The 19,562-nt window shown below is 40.5% G+C and overlaps 1 protein-coding gene across 3 annotated transcripts in view; it reads left to right on the top strand.

Annotated features, from left to right (window-relative positions):
* The window catches only part of ctnna2 (catenin (cadherin-associated protein), alpha 2), a 1,188,004-nt gene that overhangs the window by 202,932 nt on the left and 965,510 nt on the right, over positions 1-19,562 (top strand). For all 3 annotated transcript variants that reach the window (XM_059963425.1, XM_059963426.1, XM_059963427.1), the window contains one exon: positions 13,499-13,702. In XM_059963425.1, the coding sequence (XP_059819408.1) occupies positions 13,499-13,702 (204 nt within the window). The remainder of the gene's footprint in view (positions 1-13,498; positions 13,703-19,562) is intronic.

Genomic DNA, 19,562 nt, shown 5'->3' on the forward strand with positions numbered 1-19,562 from the left:
ACAGTGAATGCAGGGCCTTGGGGAGAGTAAGAGAACAGAGTCATCTTAAAGTACCAGGTATATGTTCAATGAAAGTGGAGTCATAGGTAGACAGGATGGTGAAGAAAACTTTTGGTATACAGTACTAGTCTATAAGTCAGAGCACTGAGTATAGGTAGACAAGATGGCAAAGAAAGCTTTTGGCGTACTAGTTTTTATAAGTCCAGGCATTGAATATAAGAATAGGGTACAGTTGTACAGAATGCTGGTGAGATATTGTGTTCAGTTTTAGCTGCTCAACTATAGGAAATGAGTCATTAAACTGGAAAGAGTGCAGAAATTATTCCTTTTTTATTCAAAGGGCAGTATCTGTGTAGAATGAGCTCCGAGAGGAAATCTTTGAAGCAGGTACTGGAACAACTTGTAAAAGATAGTTGAACAAATACTATACATGGATTGGAACTTTTGGAAGGTTATGGGCTAGGCATTAGAAGATGGGGCTATCTTGGATGGAGCATATAGGTCAGCAAGGAACATTTGGACCAAAGGGCAATTCTATGACTCCATAACTCCATAATGATATTAAGCAACTCTTTGGTGACAGTTGTATGTATTCTATAAAAGAATTTTAAAAGATTTTGAAGATCCCACTGCATGCATTTTATTGAATTTCATAACATATTTTAGGAGTAAAATGACAACTGGCTTTTTCAAACTGGCAACAGGTCAGTGGACAAAGGAAATATATCTGTACATCTATTGCTTGGATGATTGTTTGATCTCAGATTACCAAAAAGGAAAATGTTTTATTAAAATATACATGAAGATACTTGAATTTTTGTGTGAATTAGAATAAATCTCTAAGTAAATTTTTATTGCTGGTTGGCCTTTAAAGAGTACTATAAACAGAAAGCAAGTGTGACAGACATTGATTAAAAACAAAAGATGCGTTGTCTTTCATGACTGGAACACTTCAAACAAAGTGCGATAATAAATGATTTGAGGCATTAATAATAAATTATGCCATCTTTTACAAAAGATTGTTTAACAATTCAGTTGAATATTTTTCTTATTTACTTTTTTCTTGTGGAAGAAGAATATGTGACCATAAAATTGATGATCTTTGTTAAATCCCCACATACACAGATACCAACTGGTTGTACAGTATTTTAAGAAAGGGAACCCTTAATTAAGTATATTAGAAAATATAAGGATTCTGCTGGTTGTATCTGCCATTACTGCCTAAAAAAGTATTTGCCCCCTCTTGGAAGTTTTTGTTTATTGGTTTACACCATTTGAATCAGAGTGAATTTAATTTGTTTTTTATTGACACCGATCCCCAGAAAAGACTCTTTTGTGTCAAAGTGAAAACAGATATCTACAAAGTGATCTAAATTAATTGCAAATAATTGATTGCATAAGTATTCACTCCCTTCAATATGACACACCAAATCATCACTGGTGCATCACTAGTTGTAGAACTCAAGTAATTATTTAAACGGAGATCTGTTTTTGGAGGTCTGTGAGCTGTCAAGGTGTTTCAGCTGATTGTAGTAAAAATACACCTGTATCTGGAATTCTGTTGATCCAGTCAGTGATGGGAGCAGTGCACAGCAAGGAAGGTACTCGCAGGTCGGCGACACTCATTTAAAAGGAGAGCTTCGCGGGTATTCAGTGTCAGTCCTGTGGCTCAGTCAGCGGTGGGAGCAGGGCAGGAAGAAGTAAATATCACTACAGAAGTGCGGCTAATATTGAAGAGGCCATTGTTGGGAGTGCGCCAGGGTGAGAGTGGGATTGTCACGGTTTGGCTTAAAGGAGGCTTCAGCTTTGAAGAGGTGATGGCTCTGGGTATGTTGTCTGGGTAAGTTGCTGTTAAGTTTCCCTTTTTTCTTACTGAGTCAGGAGTACTTAGTGTAGTTTGAATGACTGCTGTGTGTTCTTCATGTTGGATGTTGGAGTCCTGAGAGACCTAGAGTCTCCTAGTGAACTACATCTGCATAAAGTGTATCCAGCTGCAGCTCCTGTTAATCAGATCTGGAGCAACGACTGGGTAACCTTCGGTTTGTACGGGTGAGTGAGGAGATTATCAATCACTGTTACAGGGAACCAGTCACTTCTAAGTAGCAGGAGGTAGGTAGCTGGGTGACTGTCACGAGAAGGAATGGGAAAGTGAATAGGCAGTCAGTGCAGAGCACCAGTGTGGCCATTCCCCTCAATAATAAGTTTACTGTTTTGGATACCATTGTGGGGAATGTCCTCCCATGGAGACCAAGTTACTAGCACTGAGTGTTGTCCGTGATGCAGAAGGGAAAGAGGGAGAAGAGGGGAGCAGTAGTGATGGGACTCAGTAGTCAGAGGAACAGACAGGAGTTTCTGTGGTTAATGGGACACCTGGTTGGTATGTTGCCTCCCAGGTGCCAGGGTTAGGAAAGTTGTGGATCGCATCCATATCATTTTGGAGGGGGAGAGAGAGAGCAGCCAGGTATCTTGTTACATATTGACACCAATGACATAGGAAGGAAAAGCAAAGAGGTCCTGAAGAGAGAATTTAGAGAACTAGACAGAAAACTGAGAAGCAGGACCTCAAGGGTAGTAATTTCCTGACTGCTTCCTGTGCCATGTGCCATTGAGTGTAGGAATAGAATGATTTGGCATATTATCAGTTGTCTGAGAAACTGTTGCAGAAGCCTGAGCTTCAGGTTCTTGGATCATTGCTATCACTTTTTGGAGAGGTTAGATCTGTACAAAGGTATCAGTGCATCAGGGATACAGAATTGTAAAGGGTAACAAATACAGAACTCAAAGCATTAGATTTCAATGCATGGGGCATAAAAAATGAGGTGGATGTTCTTGTTGCACATAGGATTGGAAGGTGTAATGGTCTCTGTGGGTTGAATTAAAAAATGGCAAGGGTAAAAGGATCCTAATGGCAGTTGTATACAGGCCTCCAAACAGCGGCTAGGATGTGGATTACAAATTACAGCAGGAGATGGAAAAGGCATATCAGAAAGGCAATGTCATGATAATCTTTGGGGATTTTAACATGAAAGTGGATTGGGAAAACCAGGTCAGTATGTGACCTCAAGAGAGAGAACTTGTAGAATGTCTAAGGGATGGCTTTTTGGAACAACTTGTTGCTGAGCCCTCTAGGGGATTGGCTGTGCTGGAATGTGTGTTGTGCAATGATCCGGAGGTGCTAAGAGAGCTAAAGGTTAAGGAACCCTTAGGGAACAGTGATCACAATATGTTAGATTTCACATGGAAATTTGAGAGGGAAAATAAAATCTAATGTGTTAGTATTTCAGTGGAATAAAGGAAATTACAATGACATGAGAGGGGAACGGGCCGAAGTTGACTGGAAAAGGGCATTTGCAGGAAGGTCAGCAGAGCAGCAGTGGCTGGAGTTTCTGCAAAAAATGAGGGATATGCAAGACAGATATATTCCAAATAAGAAAAAAATTTCAAAGGGAAGGACACTACCATGGCTGACAAGTGAAGTCAGAGCCAAAGTAAAAGGGAAGCCAGAGCTAGTGGGAAGATAGGGGATTGGCAAGCTTTTAAAAGCTCTCAAAGGAAACTAAGAAGGTCATTAGGAAGGAAAAGATGAATTATGAAAGGAAGCTGGTGACTAATATCAAAGAAGATACTAAAAGCTTTTTTAAGTATATAAAGGGTAAAAGAGAGTCAAGGGTAGATACTGAACCAATGCAAAATGACGCTGGAGATATTGCAATGAGAGATGCAGAGATGGCAGAGGAACTGAATGCATATTTTGCATCAGTCTTCACAGAGTAAGACATCTGCAGTAGACCAAACATTCAAGAGTGTCAGAAAAGTGAATTTTGTGCAGTGAAAATTACGATTGAGAAAGTGCTCAGGAAGCTTAATGGTCTGAGGGTGGATAAATCTCCTGGACCTGACAGAATGCACCCTTGGGTTCTGAAGGAAGTAGCTGGAGTGATTGCAGAGGCATTAACAATGATTTTTCAAGAATTGATAGATCCTGGCATTGCACCAGATGACTGGAAAATTGCAAATATTACTCCGCTATCTAAGAAGGGTTGGAGTCTGCTTAGCAAGAATAGAGCCCATGGAATTACAAGGAAGATACTAGCATGGTTGGAGCATTGGCTGGTCGGCAGAAAACAGAGAGTGACAATAAAGGGATCCTATTCTGGCTGGCTGCCAGTTACCAATGGAGTTCCACAGGGGTCAGTGTTGGGACCATTGCTTTTTATGATGTATATCTTTTTTGCATGATTTTTAATCTATTCAATATACAGTCAGCCCTCCTTATCTGCGAGGGATTGGTTCCGGGACCCCTCGTGGATACCAAGAATCACGGATGCTCAAGTCCTTTATTCAACCTGTCTTAATGCAGTGGTCCTTAGGACCCAGCGGAACCCCAGACCTTATTTAACCTGTCTCAGTGTGGTGGATATTAGGACACGGCGGTGGGCTCTGAATCCGCAGTGTTTCTGTTCACAAAAATAATCACGATCACCATTGAAAATAAAGTGGAAATAATAAAGCAATCCGAAAGAGTTGAAACGCCATCGATCTTTGGAAAAACGTTAGGCTACGTCGGTCAACGGTCATAACAATTTTAAAGGATAAAGTGAGAAAGGCCCTACCCCAATGAAAGCTACAATTATTACTAAGCAATGCAGTGGTTTAATTATTGTGTTTTGGGATTTTGGGTTTTTGATCCTCCACATCAACCCGGCACAGTGGAGAGTGCTCTTGGGAGTGGTCTGTTACTGGATTGAACTCGGGAACTTCTGTTCCTGAGCCTGGCGCTGAAACATATATTCTTAAGCATTTTATATGCGTAGAAAGGTAAAATATATACTATATACTAAAACAAATGTTTGATTAACTGACGCTAAATAATACCAGATGTACCTGTTCTGACTTACTTAGTAAGAGAACTTCCAATTTTTTTCGATCCCGATCCATGATAACCCACGCACATCCTCCCGTATACTTTAAATCATCTCGAGATTACTTATAATACCTAATACAATGAAAATACTATGTAAAATAGTTGTTTACTGCATTGTTTAGGAGATAATGACAAGAACAAAAGTCTGTACATGCTCAAACAACAAGTGCAGGAAGAGCACTTCCGGGTTTTCTCGATTCGCAGTTGGTTGAATTCGTGGATGTGGCATTTGCGGATAAGCGGGGCCGACTGTATATATGCTATAACTGACTTACTTATTTATAATTAGTATATTTTTTTCTTCTATATTATGTACTGCATTGAACTACTGCTGCTAAGTTATCAAATTTCATGACACATGTCGGTGATGATAAACCTGATTCTGATTCCAATAGCATAGTTAGAACATTGGCTGATTGGTAGGAGGTAACAGATGGGAAGAAAAGGATTCTTTTCTGGTTGGCTGGCAGTGACTAGTTCCACAGGAGTCATTGTTGGTACTGCTTTTTATGTTATATATCAATGTTTTTAGATGGTGGAATAGATAGCTTTTACCAAGTTTGCAGATGATACAAAGATTGATGGATGAGCAGGGAGTATTGAGGAAACAGAATGCTGCAGAAGACTTAGACAGATTAGGAGAATGAGCAAGAAAGTGGCAAATGAAATACAGTATTGGAAAATTCATGGTACTTTGCTAGAAGAAATAAATATGCAGCCTATTTTCTAAAAGGGGAGAAAATGAAAAAAAATCTGAGATGCAAAGGGACTTGGGATTCTGTTAAAGAAAGGCTTATCATATTAAGTATGTTTGATTGCTCTGCACCTGTACTCACTGGAATTTAGAAGGATGCGGGGGGGGGTCTCATGAAAGACAGAGTAGACGTGGGAAGGATGTTTCCCATAGTAGGGGAGTCTAGGACAAGAGAGCGTAGCGTCAAGCTAAAAGGGGCATCCATTAAAACAGAAATGCAGAGAAATTTCTTTAGGCAGAGGGTGGTGAATTTGTGAAATTTGTTATCCTGGGCAGCTGTGCAGGTCAGGTTGTTGGGTATATTTAAGGTAGATATTGATAGGTTCTTGATTGGCCATGGCATCAAAGGTTATGGGGAGAAGGGCGAGGAGTGGGGCTGAGGAGGGAAAAGAAAAGGATGAGACATGATTGAATGGTGGAGACTTGATGGGCTAAATGGCCTATTTCTGCTCCTGTATCTTATGGTCTGTGGTCTTATTGATGGGGCCAACTACTGGTGAATCAAGCACAAGTGAGGAGATGGATACAATAACATTTCCAAGTTACTGAAAATCCCTTGGAATACAGTTAAGTTGATCATCAAGAAATGGAAAGAATATGGCACAGCTGTAAATCTGCCTCATGCAGGCCATCCTCAAAAACTGAGTGACTATACAAGAAGGGACCAGCGAGGGAAGCCATCAAGAGACCAATATCAACTCTGGAGGAGTTACAAGCTTCAGTATCTGAGATGGGAGAGACTGGTCCGACAGCAGCTGTTGCCCAGATGCTTCACCAGTTGCAGCTTTATGGGAGAGTAGCTCAAAGAAAGCCACTGTTGAAAAAAACTCACATGAAATCTCTGGTAGTGTTTGCCAGAAGGCATGTGGGAGACTGAAGTCAGCTGGAAGAAGGTTGTATGGTTTGATGAAACGAAATTGAGCTTTTTGGCTATCAGACTAAACTATGCTTGACATGAGCTAAACACTGTACATTATCAAAAACACACCATTCCTACTGTGAACTTGTTGGTGGCTGCATCAAGTTGTGGGGATGCTTCACTGCAGCAGGCCCTGGAAGGCTTGTTAAGGTAGAGGGTAAAATGAATGCAGCAAAATACAGGGAAATGCTGGAGGAAGACCTCATGTAGTCAGCAAGAGAACCGGGACTTGATTTCCAGCAAGACAATGACCCCAAGCATAAATCAAAGCTACACAGGAATAGCTTAAAAACAACAAAGTTAATATCCTGGCATGGCCAAGTCAGAGTCCAGACTTCAGTCCAATTGAGAATCTGTGGCTGGATTTGAAAAGGGCTGTTCACTCACAATCCAAGTGCAATCTAACAGAGCTTGAGAAGTTTTGTAAAGAAGAATGGGAAAAGTTTGCAGTGTCCAGGTGTGCATATGCTGATAGAGACCTATCCACACAGACTCAAGGCTACCAAAAGTACATCTACTAAATATTGACTTGCAGAGGATGAATATTTATGCAATCAATTATTTTGTGTTTTGTATTTGTAATTAATTTTGATCACTTTGGAGAGGTCTGTTCTCACTTTGACATGAAAAATACTTTTTCTATTGTTCAATGTCAAAAAAGCCAAATTAAATTCACTGTGATTCAATGTTGTAGAACAATAAAACATGTAAACTTGCAAGGGGTGTGAATACTTTTTATAGGCAGTGTATACAAAATTTAAGGACAGTCTATACAAAGCTTATTTAATTCATTTTAAATTGTTTTCTTCAGCCATGCTTCTTGGTTAAATTGCTTTAATGCTTTATGGAATGAGGAACTATTAAATAAAGCATTAGCACCACTTCATGTCTTTCTCAGTATAATATTTCCTGACTTAGTTTATTATTTCCTGATTCTAGTTATTAATATTATTCATTGACTAATTTCTCACTCACCCTGGGTTCTAACTGCACTCCAGAGAATATGGGCTAATCAACCCAGCACAGTAAAAAATAACTCATTAGGTTCAACATTAAGTTGACATCTTCTCTAATTATTTCAGTAATACTCTAGAAACTCTTCCATGTTTTTAAACAGCGAGGACATTTAAACGTTTTTTTTGGTGATCATTATGTTGAGAATAATAGAACAAATATACATTTATGGATCTAGCTGGGCACATAATGATTATTATGTTTGTCTTCATACCATACTGCACTTGATATCATTTCATTTTGCATGAACCTCTTTGAGTATAAAGCAATATCATTGAAATTTTCTCCCAGATCCATGTCACTTAAGTTTTCCAGTCATTTCTCTTGTCCATGTTGCAGTAAAAATTATATCATTTCTATTCACTTTGTCCATCATGAAGTAAATATTAGATAAATGTCTTTCACGTTGTTCAGGGTGAAGTTCAAGTAAGTATTATGTGAAAAAAGTTCTGATGTATCTTTCTTTCTGGGATGAATTATATCAGCTCCGGACTCCTATCACATCCTCTTGCTTTAAGAGTTGTTTCCCCGATTGCCTTTGGAAACAGTTTTGCAGCAAACATTTTAAAATTTGATTTGTTTCTGCATTCATTTTAAGGTCGTTCTGGCCATTAGCCTTACTTTTGCCAATGCATATGTCCATCATTAGTTGGATATTCCTTAACCGAGGAACCTAAAAGTTGGTGGTTTTACTTAAAACATTACTGATGCATTGAGAGAAATTCACCACAAAATTATAAGACCATAAGACATAGGAACAGAATTAGGCTACTTAGCCCATTCAGTCTGCTTCACTATTCCATCAAGGCTGATCCCGGATCTCACTTAACTCCATACACCTGCATTTTCACCACATCTTTTGATGCCCTGACCAATCAGGAAACTATCAACTTCGCCTTAACTATACTCACAGGCTTGGCCTTTACCGCAGCCTGTGGCAGAGCATTCCATGGATTCACAACTCTCTGGCTAAAAGCAATTCCTCCTTACCTCTGTGCTGAAAGGTTGCCCCACAATTTTGAGGCTGTGCCCTCTAGTTCTGGATAATGCCATCATAGAAAACATCTTTGCCACATCCACTTTATCTAGTCCTTTCAACACTTGGTAGGTTTCAATGAGATCACTCACATTCTTTTAAATTCCAGTAGATATGGGCCCAAAGCTGCCAAACACTCCTCATATGTTAATCCCTTCATTCCCAGAATCATCCTCGTGAACCTTCTCTGGACTGTCCAAAGATAACACATCCTTTCTGAGATAAGGGGTCCAAAACTGTTGATAATGCTCCCAAGTGTGGTCTGACTAGTATTTTAGAAAGCCTCAGCATTATCTCCTTGCTTTTATATTCTATTCCCACTGAAGTAAATATCAACCTTGCATTTGCCTCCTTTACCACAGACTCAACCTATAAATTAAACTTATGGGAGTCTTGTATGGGGACTCCAAAGTCCTTCTGCTCTTCTACTGTTGAACCCTTTTCTCCATTTAGGTAATAGTCCGCACTGTTGTTCCTTTCATGAAATTGCATTATCGTACATTTCTCAACACTGTATTCCACCTGCCACTATTTTTTGCCCATTCTTCCCATTTGTCTAAGTCCTACTGCAAATGCTTTGCTTCCTCAGGTCTACCTACCCTACCACCTATCTTCTTATTATCTATAAACTTTGCTACAAAGCCATCAACTCCTTTATCCAAACCATAGGCAAACAATGTGAAAAGTAGTGGTCCGAATACTGACCCTTGAGGAACACCACTAGTCACCGGCAGCCAACTAGAAAAGGCCCCCATTATTCCCACTCACTGCCTCCTGCCTGTCAGCCTTTCCTCTATCCATGCCAGTATCTTTCCTGCAATGCCTAGGGTTTTATCTTGTTCAGCAGCCTCATGTGTAGCTCCTTATCAAACACCTTCTGAAAATCCATGTAAATGACATCCACTGCCACTTTTCTGTCCACCCTGCTTGTTACTTTCTCAAAGAATTCTATCAGATTTGTTAGGCAAGATTTCCCTTTAGAAAAACCACGTTGACTTTGACTTCCTTTATCATTAGTCTCCAAGTACCCTGAAATCTCCTCCCTGATAATAGACTCCAACACTTTACCAACCACTGAGTTTTTGTGAGCTGGCCTATAATTTCCTTTCTTTTGCTTTCCTATCTATATTATAATGAAGATCCTCATAGAAAATCAACTACATTCCACAAATATTCAGATACTTCCATCCCTCATGTTTTCTCACCATTTCTTTAATTGCTGCAACAGTATCTGTTGCATAGGTAGGGAAAGGGAAGAGATCCTGAAAAAAGACTACAGGGAGTTAGGAAGGAATTTGAGAAGCAGGACCGCAAAGGTGGTAATTTCAGGATTACTGATTGTGCTACGCAACAGTGAGAATAGGAAGTAGAATGAGGTGGAGGATAGATGAGTGGCTGAGGGTTTGGACCAGGGGGCAGAGAATCAGATTTCCGGATCATTGGGACTTCTTTTGGGGCAGGTGTGACCTGTACTGAAAGGACGGGCTGCAATTGAATTCCAGGGGTACCAATATCCTGGTGGGGAGGTTTGCTAAGGCTACTGGGGAGAGTTTAAACTAGAATTGTTGGGGAGTGGAGACTGAACTGAAGAGACTGGGGAAGAGGAGGTTGGCTCACAAATAGCAAAAGCTTGTAGACAGTGCGAGAGGGAGGATAGGCAGGTGATAGAGAAGGGATGCACCAAAGGTTTGAGATGCGTTTGTCTTAATGCAAGGAGTGTTGTGAATAAAATAGATGAGCTTAGAGCGTGGATCAACACTTGGAGCTATGATGTGGTGGCAATTACAGAGACTTGAATGGCTCAGGGACAGGAATGTTTACTTAGACTGCCGGGTTTTAGATGTTTCATAAAGGACAGGGAGGGAGGCAAAAGAGGTGGGGGTGTCGCACTGTTGATCAGAGATAGTGTCACAGCTGCAGAACTGGCGGACACCATGGAGGGATTGTCTACGGAGTCTCTGTGGGTGGATGTTAGGAACAGGATGGGGTCAATAACTTACTGGGTGTTTTTTATATGCAGCCCTATAGTAACAGGGATATTGAGGAGCAGATAGAGAAGCAGAAGAGCAAGAGGATAAGATGTGAAAGAATAGGATCTATCAAGTGTGATGGTGGGAAAGTGTGCATGGAGCCGGAGGAAATAGCAGTGGTACTTAATGAATACTTTACTTAAGTATTCACTATGGAAAAGGATCTTGGTGATTGTAGTGAATACTTGCAGCAGACTGAAAAGTTTGAGAATGTAAACATTAAGAAAGAGGATGTGTTGGAGCTTTTGGAAAGCATCAAGTTAGATGAGTCACCGGGACCAGATGAGATGTTCCCCAGGTTACTGTGGGGGGGCGAGGGATGAGATTGCTGAGCCTCTGGCAATGATCTTTGCATCATCAATGGGGGATGGGAGAGGTTCCGGAAGATTGGGGGTTTGCGGATGTTGTTCCTTTATTCAAGAAAGAGAGTAGAGATAGCCTAGGAAATTATAGACCAGTGAGTCTTACTTTAGTGGTTGGTAAGTTGATGGAGAAGATCCTGAGAGGCAGGATGTATGAACATTTGGAGAGGTATAATATGATTAGGAATAGTCAGCATTGGTTTGTAAAGAGCAGGTTGTGCCTTACGAGCCTGATGGAATTTTTTTGGATTTTTTTAAACACATTGATGAAGGAAGAGCAGTAGATGTAGTGTATATGGATTTCAGCAAGGCATTTGATAAGGTACCCCATACAGGGCTTATTGAGAAAATAAGGACGCATTAGATCCAAGGGGACATTACTTTGTGGAACCAGAACTGGCTTGCCCACAGAAGGCAAAGAGTGATTGTAGACGGGTCATATTCTGCATGGAGGACATTCACCAGTGGAGTGCCGCAGGGCTCTGTTCAGGGACCCTTACTCTTCGTGATTTTGTAAATGACCTGGATAAGGAAGTGAAGGGATGGGTTAGTAAGTTTGCTGCTGTCAGATGCTACAGCGGGACATTGATAGGATGCAAAACTAGGCTGAGAAGTGCAGATGGAGTTCAACCCAGATAAGTTTGAAGTAGTTCATTTTGGTAAGACAAATATGATGGCAGAATATAGTATTAATGGTAAGACTTTTGGCGGTATGAGAGGATCAGAGGGATCTTGGGGTCCGAGTCCATAGAATGCTCAAAGCTGCTGTGCAGGTTGACTCTGTGGTTAAGAAAGCGTATGGTATATTGGCCTTCATCAATCATGGAATTGAATTTAGGAGCCGAGAGGTAATGTTACAGCTATATAGGACCCTTGTCAGACCCCACTTGGAGGACTGTACTCAGTTCTGGTCACCTCATTACAAAAGGATGTAGAAGCCATAGAAAGGGTGCAGAGGAGATTTACATTGATGTTCCCTGGATTGGGGAGCATGCCTTATGAGAATAGATTGAGTGAACTCGGCCTTTTCTCCTTGGAGCGACAGAGGATGAGAGGTGACCTGATAGAGGTGTATAGGATGATGAGAGGCATTGATTGTGTGGATAGTCAGAGGCTTCTTCCCAGGGCTGAAATGGTTGCCATAAGAGGACACAGGTGTAAGGTGCTGGGTGTAGGTACAGAGGAGATGTCAGGGGTAACTTTTTTACTCAGAGAGTGGTGAGTGCATGGAGTGGGCTGCTAGCAACGGTGGTGGAGGTGGGTACAATAGAGTCTTTTGAGAGACTTTTGGATAAGTACATGGAGGTTAGAAAAATAGAGGGCTGTAGATAAGCCCAGTAATTTTGAAGGTAGGGACATGTCCGTCACAATATTGTGGGCTGAAGGGCCTGTATTGTGCTGTAGGTTTTCTGTGTTTCTATCTCTGTGCAATGCAAATCCTTTTAGCATGAACTGCAATTGACAATACATATCCGATTTGGAGCTCTGATCTAAGGAAGTTTTATAGCAGGTTTAGAAGTGTTGACTTTAGATTTACTGAACTGATTTCTGCCAGGATCTTCGGTCCATAGCTCCATAAATTACCTCAGAGACTCTGAGTGCTTCATCTTCATGAATGCAGTAATGTTGTTCATTATGTATGCTTTCAACATAATATTATTGGACTCCAGGCTATGGAGGGCAGTAAATGTTAGTGTAGGGACTGTAGTTAGTGATTCAGCTGTGGGAACTGAGCCAGTAAAAATCTGGTGAAGTGTTATCCATGCTCTGTTTTCTTGGTGTTATAATTTAGTTGTATATTAATTGTACTCCAAGATTAGACTTCTATCAATTTGATATAAATCAAGCATCCTTATGATTCCTTATAGGTTTAACTTAGTTTGGGTAAGACCTCCAGTTATCATCTGAGAAGCATTTATATCCAACATTTTGTTGTTCACTGTTAACTTTGTTCAGCCAAAAAACCCACCCACTAACCACAGCTACCAGCTACTCTTGTCTTCAGTGGTCCAGAATATGTATATTGCAGATTGGCCTCTGCAGCCACCTGAGGGCACACCAGTAGACATCCCCCTTAGGAGAACATCATACTCGACTCAAGAGTTTGCACTACTACTATTATAGTAATTATTACCATCTGTCTCTGTTGATTAATCTACATTATAGTCAAACAACAAAATAAACTGATGAATCCATGATGAAAGAAAAGTGACAAATAACAATAAAAATACACTATTTTAATTGTTAAAGGTCACCTACCATTGCTAGCTGTTCTCTTATTCTGTGCCAAAAAGTGATTCAATGGACGTTCCATTTTTGTAATACATAAAGTGAAGCGATGCATTATAACTTGCAGACATGGTAGAGGAAATCAATTGATCTTCAATGAAGCTGTAATAGCAAAAGTTCTCACTATATTGTAATTCCTTCCCTCTTTGTTTCATGTTTTATCTTTTCAGAACAAGATCATTTTGGATCCCATGCATTTCAGTGAGCAGCGATACAGGCCATCTTTAGAAGAGAGACTGGAGAGTATTATCAGTGGGGCCGCACTGATGGCAGACTCTTCATGTACACGCGATGACCGGCGAGAAAGAATTGTGGCTGAGTGCAATGCTGTACGACAAGCTCTTCAAGATCTTCTCACAGAATACATGAATAATGTAAGTTTTATTAAACTAATTTGCTTCATGGCCTATGATTGTTTATCTCTAAATTCCATACAAATTCTCATTCTGTGCAGACTTCCAGGTGGCATGAGTTGATTTTCAAACATTTGAAGTTATTATCTTTAACTTGTGATATAAAATATCAATACAGCTGGAACATTTCACTCAGCATCTCCAATGATTTTGTTGGAGGATCTGTGCAATGATTAGTTAAGAAGTCCTTTCTGATGATGGAGACATAAGTATATTGAGAAAGATAATTTATGAAATATCTTATAGTGAGCAGTTGGCCTTCAACACTTAAATTTCATTCTGTTGTTCAGAAATGCACTTGCTTTATACTGAATAAGACCATGTTGGTTTATATAAAATAACTAAACTAAATTGGAATATTTATGTTTTGTACTGTCATTAGAAAACAGCTCAAGAATTCTAACTTTATAGTTTTTTTTCTGTGGCTGACAATTACAGTTGAATGCATGGATGAATATTGTGATATTCTGCTTGAAGACAAAAACTCTACATGTTTTCATGATGTTCTCAGAAAATATATGATCCTTCATTTGTTTTTTTAATTTTAATTTTTTTAAATTTTGTTTTTATAGTTTCGTTTTTCAAGACTAAAAATAAATTAAAAAATCCTTTTACCGATGACTGATTGCAAATCAATCGGTTCTTCTGTGGTCTGTGAATAGGTAACCAAAACTTTTGGGGCAGGTACGATCTGTACAAAAAGGACAGGTTGTACTTGAATCCCAGGGGGACAAATATCCTGGTCGGGAGGTTTGCTAAGGCTACTGGGGAGAGTTTAAACTAGTATTATTGGGGCGGGTGGGAACCTAACTGAAGAGACTGAGGAAGAGGAAGATGGCCCACAGATAGAGAAAGGTTGTAGACAGTGCAAGAGAGAGGATAGGCAGGTGATAGAGAAGGGATGTGCTCAGACCGAAGGTTTGAGATGCGTCAATTTTATCGCAAGGAGTGTTGTGAACAAACGAATGGGCTTAGAGCGTGGATCAGTACTTGGAGATATGATGTGGTGGCCATTACAGAGACGTGGATGGCTGAAGGATAGGAATGGTTACTTCAAGTGCTGGGTTTTAGATGTTTCAGAAAGGACGGGGAGGGAGGCAAAAGAGGCAGGGTCGGTGGCACTGTTGATCAGAGATAGTGTCATGGCTGCAGAAAAGGTGGACGCCATGGAGGGATTGTCTGCGGAGTGTCTGTGGGTGGAGGTTACAAAGAGGAAAGGGTCAGTAACTTTACTGAGTGTTTTTTATAGGCCACTCAATAGTAACAGGGATATCGAGGAGCAGATAGGGAAACAGATCCTGGAAAGGTATAGTAACAACAGAATTGTTGTGATGGGTGATGCTAATTTCCCAAATATGGATTGGCATCTCCCTGGAGCGAGGGGTTTAGATAGGGTGGAGTTTGTTAGGTGTGCTCAGGAAGATTTCTTGACACAGTATGTAGATAAGCCTACAAGAGGAGAGGCTGTACTTGATTTAGTATTGGGGAAATGAACCTGGTTGGGTGTCAGATCTCTCAGTGGGAGAGCATTTTGGAGATGGTGATCATAATTCTATCTCCTTTACCATAACATTGGAGAGAGATAGGAACAGACAAGTTCGAAACATGTTTAATTGGAATAAGGGGAATTATGAGGCTATCAGGCAGGAAATTGGAAGCTTAAATTGGAAACAGATGTTCTCAGCGAAAAGTATGGAAGAAATATAGCAAATGTTCAGGGGATATTTGTGTGGAATTCTGCATAGGTATGTTCTAATGAGACAGGGAAGTTGTGGTAGAGTACAGGAAGCATGGTGTACAAAGGCTGTAATAAATCTAGTCAAGAGGAAAAGAAAATTTACAAAAGGTTCAGAGAGCTAGGTAATGTTAGAGATCTAGGAGATTATAAGGCTAATAAGAAGGAAATTAGGAGAGCCAGAAGGGGCCATGAGAAGGCCTTGGCGGAAAGGATTAAGGAAAACCCCAAGGCATTCTACAAGTATGCGAAGAGCAAGAGGATAAGATGTGAAAGAATAGGACCTATCAAGTGTGACAGTGCAAAAGTGTGTATGGAACTGGAGGAAATAGCAGAGGTACTTAATGAATACATCACTTAAGTATTCATTATGGAAAGGGATCTTGGTGATTGTAGTGAATACTTGCAGCAGACTGAAAAGCTTGAGCACGTAAGCATTAAGAAGAGGATGTGTTGGAGCTTTTGGAAAGCATCAAGTTAGATAAGTCACCGGGACCAGATGAGATGTTCCCCAGGTTACTAGGGAAAGTGAGGGAGGAGATTGCTGAGCATCTGGCGATGATCTTTGCATCATCAATGGAGACGGGAGGAGTTCTGAAGGATTGGGGGTTTGCGGATGTTGTTCTTTTATTCAAGAAAGGGAGTAGAGATAGCCCAGGAAATTATAGACCAGTGAGTCTTACTTTAGTGGTTGATAAGTTGATGGAGAAGATCCTGAGAGGCAGGATTTATGAACATTTGGAGAGGTATAATATGATTAGGAATAGTCAGCATTGGTTTGTAAAGAGCTGGTTGTGCCTTACGAGCCTGATGGAATTTTTTGAGGATGTGACTAAACACATTGATGAAGGAAGAACAGTAGATGTAGTGTATATGGATTTCAGCAAGTCATTTGATAAGGTACCCCATGCAAGACTTATTGAGCAAATAAGTAGGGTTGGAATCCAAGGGGACATTGCTTTGTGGATCCAGAACTCGCTTTCCCACAGAAGGCAAAGAGTGGTTATAGACGGGTCATATTCAGCATGGAGGTCGGTCACCAGTGGGGTGCCTCAGGGATCTGTTCTGGGACCCTTACTCTTTGTGATTTTTGTAAATGACCTGGATAAGGAAGTGGAGGGATGGGTTAGTAAGTTTGCTAATGACACAAAGGTTGGAGATGTTGTGGACAGTGTGGAGGGCTGTTAGAGGTTACAGAGGGACATTGATAGGATGCAAAACTGGGCTGAGAAGTGGCAGATGGAGTTCAACCCAGATAAGTGTGAAGTGGTTCATTTTGGTAGGTCAAATATGATGGCAGAATATAGTATTAATGGTAAGACTCTTGGCAGTGTGGAGGATCAGAGAGATTTTCGGGTCTGAGTTGATAAAATGGTCAAAGCAGCTGCACAGGTTGACTCTGTGGTTAAGAAGGTGTATGGTGTATTCACCTTCATTAATCGTGGAATTGAATTTAGGAGCTGAGAGGTAATGTTGCAGCTATATGGGACCCTGGTCAGACCCCACTTGGAGTATTGTGCTCAGTTCTGGTAGCCTCAGTACAGGAAGGATGTGGAAGCCATAGAAATGGTGCAGAGGAGTTTTACATTGATGTTCTCTGGATTGGGGAGCATGCCTTATGAGAATAGGTTGAGTGAACTCGGCCTTTTCTCCTTGGAGTGACAGAGGATGAGAGGTGACCTGATAGAGGTGTTTAGAATGATGGGAGGCATTGATTGTATGGATAGTCAGAGGCTTTTTCCCAGGGCTGAAATGGCTGTCACAAGAGGACACAGGTTTAAGGTGCTGGGGTAAGTTTTTTACTCAGAGGGTGGTGAGTGTGTGGAATGGGCTGCCAGCAATGGTGGTGGAGGTAGATACGATAGGGTCTTTTAAGAGACTTTTGGATAGGTACATGGAGCTTAGAAAAATAGAGAGCTATAGGTAAGCCTAGTAATTTCTAAGGTAGGGATATGTTCAGCATAATTTTGTGGGCGGAAGGGCCTGTTTTGTGCTGTAGGTTTTCCATGTTTCCAGAACATGTATTTCCTGTTGAATTTTCTTTAAAATTCTGTTAGAGTCATTTTATATATGTTCAAATTTAAGTTTTGTGCAGGCCAGTAGAGGAACTAAAGACTTGGTATATCCACACAGGATGTGATGACTTAATACCAGTTTTGCTATTTTCTTTTATACTGTTGCATTGAATAAACAATTCAGCTGACCAGATCTGGAACCAAAAATAAAAAGTGAAGTATCCTCTGAATCTTACCATGCTCCCACCCCTATCCAGACACGAGGCTGAATGTAGAAAGCCAATCAATCTGCTTTCTGCAACTGGAAAACATGGCAATGTGTTTGTGGTAAGCCAGCTTCCTGCAGTGCTACTCTTAGGGTCCTGTCCTTTGACCAGGTTGACAGGCATTAATTGCAGGACTAGAGATTTACTTCTGTTAAACAATGATGCATGTTTTAAAATTCCTTAAATATCTGATAGATGTTGAAACACAGAAAGCCTACAGCACATACAGGTCTTATGGCTCACAATGCTGCACCAAACATGTACTTATCTTAGAAATTACCTAGGGTTACCCATAGCCCTCTGTTTTTCTAAGCTCCATGTACCTATCCAGGAGTCTCTTAAAAGACACTATCGTATCTGCCTCCACCACTATTGCCGGTAGCACATTCCACGTACTCACCATTCTCTGCGTTTAAAAAAAACTTACTCTGATCTCTCCTCTGTACCTACTTCCAAGCACCTTAAATCTGTGCCCTCTCGTGTTAGCCATTTCAGCCCTGGGAAAAAGCCTCTGACTATCCACATGATCAATGCCTCTCATCATCTTATATACCTCTATCAGGTTACCTCTCATCCTCCACCGTTCCAAGGAGAAAAAGCCGAGTTTACTCAACCTATTCTCATGAGGCATGCTTCCCAATCCAGTGAACATCTTTGTAAATCTCCTGTGCATCTTTTTATAGTTTCCACATTCTTCTTGTAGTGAGGTGACCACAACTGAGCACAGTATTCCAAGTGAGGTCTGACCAGGGTCCTATGTAGCTGTAATAATGTGTTTAATAATTTGGATTTCTGACCCTATGTTAGTCTGTCTGCCATGAACGGAGCAGTAAGTTGCATGCCACTTGCATCATAATTCAGTCTCCAGTCTTTACAATATTTAAAATTCAGCTTGCTGTAATATCTGTTAATGTAATGTCATATTCTAGAGCAAAGGGGGTTGCTTCCTCATCTCAGTATTAAATGTTAGCATATACCAGTGTTTCCCAACATTTTTTTTTAGCCCAATGCCCCCCAAAAGCACCTTCATACTTGCCACCACCCTTCTTAGGCACAATATACTTTCTGGCACCCCCATAATATAAAAACACATCTATCATATGCTGACATGAGAAAAATTATTCTGCTTTAAATTTTTATTTGTCTTTAAACCTAGCTTACGCAGTACCTATGCGCTGTTTAACAGCTTCATTATCAATGTGATCCTTGAGCTTGATAGTTTTTAGCAAGAATTGAAGTACCTGGTTTAAGTCGTGACAGCAAAAGCCTTAAGTCTCCATGCATTGCAACTTTTGTTTGTGAGCATGTAGTTCACTGCACTGAAGACTCTTTCTACAAGGTAAGAGGGTGGAAATGCAATGAAGAGCAGTTTGGCTCTTCTCCAAAGACAAGTAAACTTTGTAGGATAGTGTAACCACTTACCACAAAAGCTGACATTTTTGAAAAGCATTTTAGCTGTTTTATCTGAATTTTGGTGATTTCCTCTTGCAAGCTCTCTTCCTGTTTGCTCATCTTGAAAAGAAATAGGTTAATTACCCAGTCCAGAATTTTCAGATCATTTAAGTATTTGAATCGATTCGGAAAATCTTTCTCTAGTGACTGCAAGTGTAAGCAGTACTCTTGCAAGTCACCGTCTGTAAAATAGAGTGCCATACTTTTTATGCAGGGAAGTTGTGAGAACATTCTTCTCCCAGTGTTTTGCTTGTATATTCCGAGTTTTCCGATAGAAGTAGACACTGCACATTTTGCCTGGATTAAATTGAAATTTTTACCCTGTAGTTTCATATTTAGAATGTTCATTTTGT

The sequence above is a fragment of the Hypanus sabinus genome, chromosome 3 (genome assembly GCF_030144855.1).
Source record: "Hypanus sabinus isolate sHypSab1 chromosome 3, sHypSab1.hap1, whole genome shotgun sequence".
Taxonomy (NCBI): Eukaryota; Metazoa; Chordata; class Chondrichthyes; order Myliobatiformes; family Dasyatidae; genus Hypanus; species Hypanus sabinus.